This window comes from Herpailurus yagouaroundi, unplaced genomic scaffold, assembly GCF_014898765.1.
Source record: "Herpailurus yagouaroundi ecotype Mexico unplaced genomic scaffold, PumYag 215, whole genome shotgun sequence".
NCBI lineage: Eukaryota > Metazoa > Chordata > Mammalia > Carnivora > Felidae > Herpailurus > Herpailurus yagouaroundi.
In genome coordinates this window covers 10,965,767-10,976,457 of record NW_024412446.1, presented here as the reverse complement: position 1 = coordinate 10,976,457, position 10,691 = coordinate 10,965,767, and the positions used below count along the sequence as shown (strand labels likewise).

Here is a 10,691-nt window from a genome sequence, read left to right as displayed (position 1 = left end):
CAGAAGAGGGATGACCACATGTCTGAGGGATGACCTCAGATGCTCACATCTCTGAGGGGAGCTGCCAAACAGCTGCCACTTGGTCTTCACCTGCTGAGATGAACCGGACCTTCATTCCTGAGGGGTCTCAGTCCACAATAGTACTGCCTTGATGATGATGATGATGTAATTATTATTACAGCATACATACAGTATATTACAGCAACATAACAATAATATTTAAAAATGTAAATCCCGGGGTGCCAGGATGGCTCAGTCAGCTGAGTGATTAATTCTTAATTTCGGCTCAGGTCATGATCCGAGGGTCATGGGATCAAGCCCCATGTCGGGATCTGTGCTGAACATGGAGCCTGCTTAAGATTCTCTTTTTCGTCCCCTTCTGCCCCTCCCCCACGCTCTCTCTCTCTCTCTCTCAAACAAACAAACAAACAAAAAAACAAACAAAAACAAGGCAAAAATAAGTATAGGATTCAGTATGAGAGGAAATTCAAAAGGGGAGAGTCAGGAGAATGTAACTGGAGATACCATGTAGTTAGACATGAGTTATTACTAAAGACCTAACTATCAGGTTGCATGGTGAGTCTAGGAGTGTTTATGGTACTGTGTAGACAGATAGATGATTGATAGGTAGGTAGATAGATAGATAGATAGATAGATAATAGAAACATAGATGGTAGATGTAGATAGATAATAAAAACTCTGCATGTAGCAATGGTGAGAGTTTGTGTGGAACTAAGATTGGATAGACAGAGAGCAGTAAGGGAACAGAGAGGATTGGTGAGACCAGGAGGTTAATTAAACAGCTCAGAGCAATCTAAAGAAACAGTGAAGATATAGAAGAGGATCTACAGTTGACCCTTGAACAAATAGGGGTTTAAACTGCACGGGTCCACTTATACACAGATTTTTTATAGTACAGTACTGTCAATGTATTTTCTCTTCCTTATGATTCCCTTAACAAACATTTTCCTTTCTCGAGCTTACTTTATTGTAAGAATACAGTATATAATACAGATAGTATACAAGATGTGTGTTAATAGATTATTTATGTTATTGGTAAGGCTTCCAGTCAATAGTAGACTATTAATAGTTAAGTTGTAGGGGAATCAAAAGCTATTTGCAGATTTTTGACTGTGTAGGGGGTTGATGCCCCTAACCCCAGCTGTTCAAGGGTCAAGTGCAAATGCAAAGGTAATGAAAATATGAACAATAGAATATGGTAATTATTATGTAAGTAGTAAGATATCTTCAAGGTTTTGAGGTTTCTGTAAAAAGTCAGCGATATGTTTAATGAAATTGTTAACAAGAGAGTCATTTAAGAAAAATTAGTTCCACTTAGGTATGTTTTCAAGGGTTCTTTTGGGACATTTTCATGGAAGTATTCAATTAAATAGTAGAATGAAAGATACGAAACTTTGAAGTAAAATTAATAGCACATAGACCACTATAAAGTGATAAGTAAAGTTATGGAAATAGATTAAATCATCTCAGAGTATAAGATTCCAGCCTGAGTGTCTTATACTATTGTGCCACATATTATCGTGTCTTTTCATTTTCAAAATAGCCCTGTGGCATGAAAGAAAATAGCCCTCTTTACAGATAAGAAAGCTGTATCTCCGAAAGGTGAAGTGATTTATTCAATGTCTTTCAATTAGTAAGATGCAGGTCTAGTAAGATGGGATTTGAGCCCAGTTTCCTTATGACAATGCTCTTCCCTCAGCTCCACAGCTGATCCACTTAGGAGCTATACAATTCTGAGGGATGTCTAAGTATGTCAGGATGTGTGCACCAGCAGGAGCCATGGCTAGAACTTTGACAAGCAGAGAGAACTCTCCACCCTTGGTAGAGCATGAGCTATAGTGCAGAGATGGGAAACATGGGCTCATAGAAGTTATCACTTTGAAATAAAAGAGAGAAATGATCCTTCAATGTTTCTTTCTTTTTTTCTTTCTTTTTTTAATTTGAGAGAGAGAGAGCTTGAGCAGGGGAGAAGGGAAGAGGGGCAGAGGAAGAGAGAAAGAAAAATCTCAAGCAGCCTCCGTACTCAGCATGGAGCCCAACACGGGACTCAATCCCACAACCCTGGGACCATGACCTGAGCTGAAATCAAGAGTCAGACACTCAACCAACTGAACCACCCAGGCACCCCTGATCCTTCACTGTCTCTATCCTCACCACTTTCAGTCAGTCAGTCCAAATGTATCCAGTCCAGACTGAAGATGCCAAAGAACTCCACAAGTAGCCCATGACAGTGTTTAAAAAAAAAAAGTCCCAAATGGCATCACTTAGAGTTCCCACACTGATGCCTAATACATAATCTAACTACAGTTTCAACCTGCCCCACAAATGTAGTCTTAATTGCTCAGCCAGAAATTTTTCAGTCAGCACCAATGAGGCTGCTACATGGGCCCTAGCCATCCCGCAAAGAAAAATGAGGTCATCTGCATGGTAAGACCCCTAGCCTTTCTCCCCTAGCAAACAGCCCTGCATCAAACAATCCTTTTCTTTTGATAATAGCTTTCTTGCCCCATCCTCCTTCTATAAAAACCTTCCGTTTTGTACAACTCCTTGGAGTACCTCTTTACTTGCTAGATGGGGTCTTGCAGATTCGTTAATCATTTAGTAAAGCCAGTTATATCTTCAAATTTACCTGGTTGAATTTTGTTATTTAACACTAGTGACATAAACCACAGCTGTCATACTGCATTCCTCCTCTGGCTTTCCAGGAAGTCATGGGAAAGTTTAAAATATGTGGCATTGGGCTATGGGTTTAGGAAAACTCAAAGCAGATCAAGTATTTCTTCTCTAAAATTACTCCTTCTCTATTCCTGAAGAAAGGAATAGTGAGACCCATGTGTCCTCTGAGGACAGTTGCTCATTGTCTAGAGTTAATGAGCAGCACTGGGGCTGTAGTCTCTGATGGTTGCGGCAAGCCTTGAAAGATCTCCATGTGTTGCTGGCAAGTAAAATGCTAGGATCGTGCTCAGACCACAGAGGTGAATGGCAGGTCCTTAATGCCTTAGCCTCTCCCAGATCAGCTATGGCAAGGACACAACACTGGATTCTTAATCCTTTGGGGTTTGGGGTACTTCACAGAATTAATTATCTTCAACTTAATGGGTGTTGAGATTGGTCCAACCTACAGCTAAGAAAAGCAGAATTTTAATTCCAAGTATGCTGATAAAGTTACTAAAGCACATTTCTCATGGGTCCTATGAACAAGTAAAAGGGGCAGACATTAGCAGCAAATTCTGAAATCAATAGAAAAGGGATGCTATGTGGTGGTTATTAGGCTCCATGTGGTGTTCTGTGAATGCGGCATCCCAGGATGACATATGTTGGCATAGTCATAGTCAACCTGGAAATCTTGTCCCTTTTTCTCAGAATGGACAAAATTTAAAAGGTTTCTAATATTGTGAGACAAAAAGGAGAAAATTGAGCAGATGCAGTGATGGCAAGAATCATTCAACACATCCAGAGCATGAAGCAAATTTCCTTTCGGTGCCTCTACCAGATGTTCCTGTCTCCCTCTTCTGACCACCCACAATGGGAAAGATGTATGCAAACCAGATGAAAGCGTGCTGGTAACACCCTCAGGGATTGTCAAGAACAACCAGGTAAGACCTAAGAGACTCCATTCTGCTTCTTTTCTCCCCCTTTCTTCTGCGCCCATCCCACACTGCGGTCAACTGGTTGTGCGTCTCTCACAAACAGCCCTGTAACAACAGTGATGATACTGTGTTAGAGGCAGATCCCCAGGTCCTTAGACTCTTACAGACAGTAGGAGTCGTTGTGCTATAAGCAGAACAGAGCACAGGAACCAGCAGTGACTTGTCTCCAAATAATTCCGTGATGATCCCATGCACTCAACCTCTAGCCTCTGCAGGAGACACAAATGTACTCACACACCCACACACATGCACGAATACACAAACATACACATTCATGTCCACACACCACATTAAAGCATTAAACGGATGTGGCTTCAACCAAACAAGTTTCTCTGCTATTTACAGAATCTCTAGCAAAGAGAGGCTGCATTATACTGCATTATCTTTCATTTTATACATTTTGTGAGCCCATTGTTTGGTTTTGGAGAAGGGAAATGTCAATTAATTTATTTTTCAATAAGTAGTACATTCACATGGTTTAAACTTTGAAATGAGCTAAAAAGTGTACATGAAAATCTCTCTCCCTCTCCTATGTCTCATCCACCCAATTCCCATACCTCTAATAAGTAATCACTATTATTGGTTTCCTGCTTATTCTTCTGGATTTTTTAATAAACACACTAGCCAACAAAATATAGATTATCCTGGGAGCTGGGATTAAATTGTTATATTTAGGAACAATATGGGAATAGGAGCTGGACATCATAGGAGTTGGATCAGGACTTGCTGATCAACCAACTACCATCTGATTCCCTGTTTCTAACCTTGTAACTTTTACTTCTTTCCACCCTGGATGTTCCTTTCCTCACCTGTGGGGAGCACAGATTCTCTAAATTTCATTTCCATTTTCCAATGTGAACTTCTGTCCAGAGGGCTTCCAAGTTAAGTTCAAATTATAATCAATCAATCATAGAAAATTTATGTATTAAAAAAAGCACACAGCTAATATGAGCTAATATGAGAACAAATTTGTTTCGAGTCACAGGAGTTATATTTTATAACAAGCCTGGAGAAATGCCCACTGGCCCCGTGTGACAAGGAAAGGCTATACTCTGAATGAGTTTTACGTCTGGATGAAGTGTTGGGTCTTATACAGCAAGAGATAGCCCCAAAGTTGGGGGTAAACTATAGCAAACATGGAAAGAAAAGAAAAAGCCCAGTCTCTGATCTGTGACTTAGGGAGCTAAGAGGAAAACTGATGGGGGAGTTAGGGCCTAGGTTTCTGTTTCTGCTGAGGCAGAAACCGTCAAGAGACAAGACTGACAGGAGTGGAGATTCTGAGGCCCTTTCGATCTGCCTTAAGCCAATGAGCAACCTCTGTCCTGAGTGAGGGAGAGGTGAGGTCAGCTCCAAGCAGTGGAAAAAGCAACAGGTATGGGGGCCAGGGAACACAGAAGTTGCTGTGGTTAGAAGGGGCCAACCACTGCCGCTATGCACAAATATGCACTGAGCCCCACTACTCCCCCCCACTACACTAGAGCTCTAAGGTTGTGGTGAATAAAGAATCTAGTAAACATAGGCCCTGAGAAGTGTGGGAACTCTCAGGAAAGAGTGGAGGGAACACCACCTGTCAGGATCACATTTTGGCCAATGGCACACAAGCAGACAACCTTGCAGATGTCACCTGTGAGCAGACAAATTGTGGTGACTTAAGACCATGAGTGGAGTGGAAGAACAGGTCTTGGAATTAAACACTGAGGCTAGGTCCAGTCTCTGCCCCTTCCGGATGTGACTTAAGGGTTAGTGGTTACTTATTCATTTTTCTTAGGGGGAGGGTGTTGTCTCTTACCTAGTTATTAAAATTAATGATTGTGCTTTTAAGAATATACTTTCTATAATATATGCTGAAAATAGCTCCCCACATTTTGCTTGCCTTTTTTACTCTGCATGTGACCTTTTTCTTTAATAGGAGAATTTTTAATTTTAATTTGATTCAACCTATTTTCTTTTCCTTTATTGTTGCTTCCATTGCTTTTTACCTAGGCCACCCTTGTCCCAAGATCAAACAACTATCGTGCTGTATGTTCTGCTGGTTGCCTTAAGTTGTATCTATGTAAAATGCTTTAACAACCTGACATTTTTTCAGTCAACACTGTGAGGTGTGAATCTAAATTCACTGACCCCATAGAGTCAACAAGCCTACCCCCAGTCCATCTGTCCAATCCCCCTTTCCTTTCTTGCCAGTCGGCACTGCCACCTTTAGCAGACCAAAATCTGATCTTTACGGTGCCATTTCTGGGCTTTCTATTTTCCCCTTTGATGGATATTTGTAATGAGGCGGGGGGGGGGGGGGAGCAGCATGCAACATGCCCCGCAGTACCTGCATAAAAGAGAAAGAGAGTGTGGTGGAGAATATCCATGGTCAGGGAGGTGCCACCAATGTCAGCTGAACAGTAATTCCGGTGGGTGGCGCCAGGGCTGACAAATTCATAGGACAAGCTTCACTTCGGAGGGAAAATGTAGCCTGGTGGGAAACTGTTTCTGTGATGTAATTCCTCTGATAAAACAGTGTTCCATTCCCAGAATTTTACCTAGAAAGAGCGCATTTGCTTTGTTTGACATCTTTATGTTTCTGTAACCATGTTTCCTACATATTCTTATGGCCAAAACTTTATCAACTCAAAGCTATGTATGAAACTACTAATAAAAATATGCAGGCTGTTCCCTCCACCTGATATTACTTCTATCCAATCTCCCTGTCAACTCTTTCTATTCCTTGAAATATATATAATATATATATTATATATATATTATATATATATAATGATATATATAGTTTATAGCATACAGATCTATTATATTATAGATTATATAAGATATATATTTGGTTTATTGTCCAATTGGTTTCCATACAACACCCAGTGCTCATCCCAACAGGTGCCCTCCTCAATCCCCATCAGCCACTTTCCCCTCTCCTCCACCCCCCATCAACCCTCAGTTTGTTCTCAATATTTAAGAATCTCTTATGGTTTGCCTCCTTCCCTCTCTGATCCTCTATTGTTCAGGATCCACATATGAGTGAAAACATATGGTATCTGTCTTTCTCTGCCTGGCTTATTTCACTTAGCATAATACTCTCCAGTTCCATCCACGTTGTTGAAAATGGCAGGATTTCATTCTTTCTCGTTGCCAAGTAGTATCCCATTGTATATATAAACCACATCTTCTTTATCCATTCATCAGTTGATGGACATTTAGGCTCTTCCCATAATTTGGCCATTGTTGAAAGTGCTGCTATAAACATTGGGGTACAAGTGCCCCTATACATCAGCACTTCTTTGAGATTTATTCATTCACATGATAGATATTACTGAGTACCTATCTTGTATCAGGCTCAAGGCTAATGCTACATTTCCAAGATGAACAAGATAGACATTTTATCGGGCTACTCACAAAGATACAATAGAATGGAGAACACAGACAAGTAAATAGTTGGTCACAGTCCAGAGTGACACATGCTGTGATGGGGGAGGCACAGGGCCAGAAGGGGTGTGAACCTGAGTTTGTCGTCAAGAGAATAAGTCAGGAAAGTCTTCCTCAAAAAAGACTAATGAATAGATAAAGAAGGTGTGTGTGTGTGTGTGTGTGTGTGTGTGTGTGGCCATCAATAGAATGAAACCTTGCCATTTGCAACAATGTGGATGGAGAGTATATTACATTAAGTGAAATGAGTCTGAGAAAGACAATATCATAAGATTTCACTCATATGTGGAATTTACGAAACAAAACAGATGAACATATGGGAAGGAAAAAGGTGGGGGGAGGGAGCAAACCATAAGAGACTTTTAACTATGAGAACAAACTGAGGGTTGATGGAGGGAGGTGGGTGGGGGGTGGGCTAAATGGGTAATGGGTGTTGAGGAGGGCACTTGTGAGGAGTGCTGGACATTATATGTAAGTGATGAATCACTAAAATATATGCCTGAAACCAAGTTTACCATATATTTTAACTAGACCTTAAATTAAAACTTGAAAAGAAAAAAAAAATGACATCTAAGCTGAAACCCAAGGGAAGACTATTCCAGCATAAGAAAATAAGATGGGCGAAAGCCCAAAGGTGAAAAAGTATCTAGATCTTCTAAATAATTGTAAGTATAAGTGGGGCATAGGATGTAGAATGGAGAGGAAGGTCCATGAATCAATGGAGACATCAAGGGTCTTCAGGCCCTATGAAGATGTGTAGAGTTTATCCTGAAAGTAATGAGAAACCCCTGAAGGATTTTTCAGGTAGAGTGACAAAATCAGATATGGTTTGTAGAGAGCCCATTCTCTCTGGAGTGAAACCAGACGGCAGGTGGGTATGCCTGTAGGCAAGAATGACTGCCCATATTTAAGTGATAAATGAGTATCGTGAATGAAGGTAGTGGCAGCTGGGACTGAGGACAGTGGGTAAATAAAGAGAAATGGGTAAATTTTAGTTACATTGACAAAGTAAAATCACCAGGATTTGGTAGTATTTGGACACATGCGCGGAGGAAGAAAAATGGGTCTATAATGGCACCCAGATTTCTCACCAGACCAGCTGGTGGCAATAATGATTTCAGCATTAGATATGCTTTTCACCAATTCCGAATCCTTTTTTCCAATAGCCATGCTTTTCAAAATATTGGGGAAATATGCTAAAGATTTACTTGACCTGTGAAATCTTTGGATGGATTAATGTCACAATGTCCACATGAATACCACAAGAGTTTTGTGAAGAAACAACTCCAACCTAGCTTCAAAGTATATGTATTGGTATACAGTTATGGTATTGTTGCTCAAATTATATGTTTAAATGAATGGCTTTAAGATGCAGCTGTAACACATGATTGATCCTGCTACTGCTACATGCAAACACTTCATAACATACTATGATTTGTGTTTGTGTGTGTGTGTGTGTGTGTGTGTGTGTGTGTGTATGCATGTTATACTTTGGTTGCTCTTCGAATACAGCAAGCTGAAGAAAAAAGATAAATCCCTCATTCACTCAAATAAGAGCTGGTCACATGTCCACACCTAGATGTCAATTTGGCTAGGGAAGTAGTCTTAGCTAGCAAGCCACTTTCGAGAACGACTTCATATTAAGGATTAAAGGGACGTACGAATTTTGTCAGTATGATATCTATTTTCCCACAGCCCATGCTCAAGTCTCTTCCCGCAAGGTGCTGGTAATTGCCTCTTCAGAACTCCTTAAATAGCTAGAACATTAGTTCCAGACTTGATATGACTCCTCCATACCAGTGAACACCAAGTTAATTTTTCGTAAATTCAACAAATTTACTGATCACTTACTATGTGTCAGCAAGCATGTATTAGGCTAAGGGTATAAAGGTGAATAGTGTTTGCATCATGATGTCCAAGAACTTACAGTCTGGCAGAGGGGATGGTAAACTTACTATGAATGGCCAGGTTGTAACGGTTTTAGGTTTTGTGGGGGTCACGTGTGGCCTTTGTTGCATCTGCCTCTTTGTTTTAAGGTTTGTGGGGTTTGTGGGGGGGGGTTACCACCCTCAAAAACATAAACTACATTCTTAGCTTGAGGTCCATGCCAAAAAAAAATGTGTGAGGAGGATCTGGCTCTGGTTTTCTGGTTTGCTGACTCCTGGTCTAGTTAACACAGTCGGAGAAAGGCAAGACTGGACAAAGTGCACAGAAATTGGTGACAATGATTGACTAAAAGCTCCTCACTGCTTAAGAACAAGCAAAGGCAAGCTTTTGTTTACATTTGATGAGTTTTGTAAACAGTTCATTATGTAGGTCAAAGCTTTATATCATGAATTTTAAAAAGTATGTTACTTAAAATAATAAAAAAGTATATGTATTGGATTCATGCTTATATAATAAAACTTTTTAAAAAGAAACCTCTCCCCCCCATTGCAGACAAATCTTTGGTATCCCATGGCAGAAAGCACAGGCATTTGCAAATATTCAGTTGAAACTGCCATTTTTGTGCATCATAAGCAGTTAAATATTGGATATTTCATGATTCCATCTTACACTAGAAGATCAACGTTGGAATACTGCATCATTTTCAAAGTCCACAAACCAGGGCTTACCAATTTCATTCAATTAATCCATCTTTCTGCTTACCGACAAATGGAGTGGGAAAACCTGACCAGCATCTCAGCATTTGTCCTCCTGGGGCTTTCCAAGCAGCCAGAGCAGCAGGAAGTCCTCTTTGGGCTGTTTCTGTTCATGTACCTGGTCACAGTGGGAGGCAACCTCCTCATCATTCTGGCCATCATTGCTGATGCCCAACTCCACACGCCCATGTACTTCTTCCTGGCCAACCTCTCTCTTGCCGATGCCTGCTTTGTGTCCACCACAGTCCCCAAGATGCTGGCAAACATATGGATCCAGAATCAGGCCATCTCATATGCAGGGTGTCTATCGCAACTGTATTTTTTCATGCTGTTTGTGATGCTGGAGGCATTCCTCTTGGCCGTCATGGCCTACGACCGCTATGTGGCCATATGCTACCCGCTCCATTACATCATGGTCATGAGCCCTGGGCTCTGTGTCTTCCTAGTTTCTGCATCCTGGATTATGAATGCCCTCCACTCCCTCCTACACACACTCTTGATGAACAATCTGTCCTTCTGTGCCGAACGCAAGATCCCACACTTCTTCTGTGACATCAACCCACTTCTGAGTCTGTCCTGCACGGATCCCTTCATTAATGAGCTGGTGATTTTCACTGTTGGGGGCCTTGCAGGACTGGTTTGTGTGCTTTGCCTGATAATCTCTTATGCACATATTTTCTCGACCATCCTGAAGATCCCCTCAATTCAGGGGAAGCAGAAAGCCTTTTCCACCTGCAGCTCTCATCTCTCTGTGGTTTCTCTATTCTTTGGGACTTCCTTTTGTGTTTACTTCAGTCCCCCCTCCACCCGCTCAGCACAGAAGGGCACAGTTGCATCAGTGATGTACACAGTAGTAACCCCAGTGCTGAATCCCTTTATCTATAGCTTGAGGAACAGAGACATCAAGTCTTCCTTGAGAAAGCTAATTTGGGTTAGCAAAATCCCTTCCCCTTAG

The 10,691-nt window shown here is 41.1% G+C and overlaps 1 protein-coding gene across 1 annotated transcript; it reads left to right on the top strand.

Moving 5' to 3' along the window:
- The first annotated feature begins 9,722 nt into the window (after positions 1-9,722).
- LOC121017382 (olfactory receptor 1G1) lies at positions 9,723-10,691 on the top strand. Its single transcript, XM_040455615.1, has one exon. It carries the CDS (start codon positions 9,750-9,752, stop codon positions 10,689-10,691), a length of 942 nt encoding a protein of 313 aa, XP_040311549.1. The 5' UTR covers positions 9,723-9,749.

Coding starts and splice junctions, on each gene's coding strand:
- LOC121017382 (XM_040455615.1), top strand. CDS start 9,750: ATGGAGTGGGAAAACCTGACCAGCATCTCAGCATTTGTCCTCCTGGGG.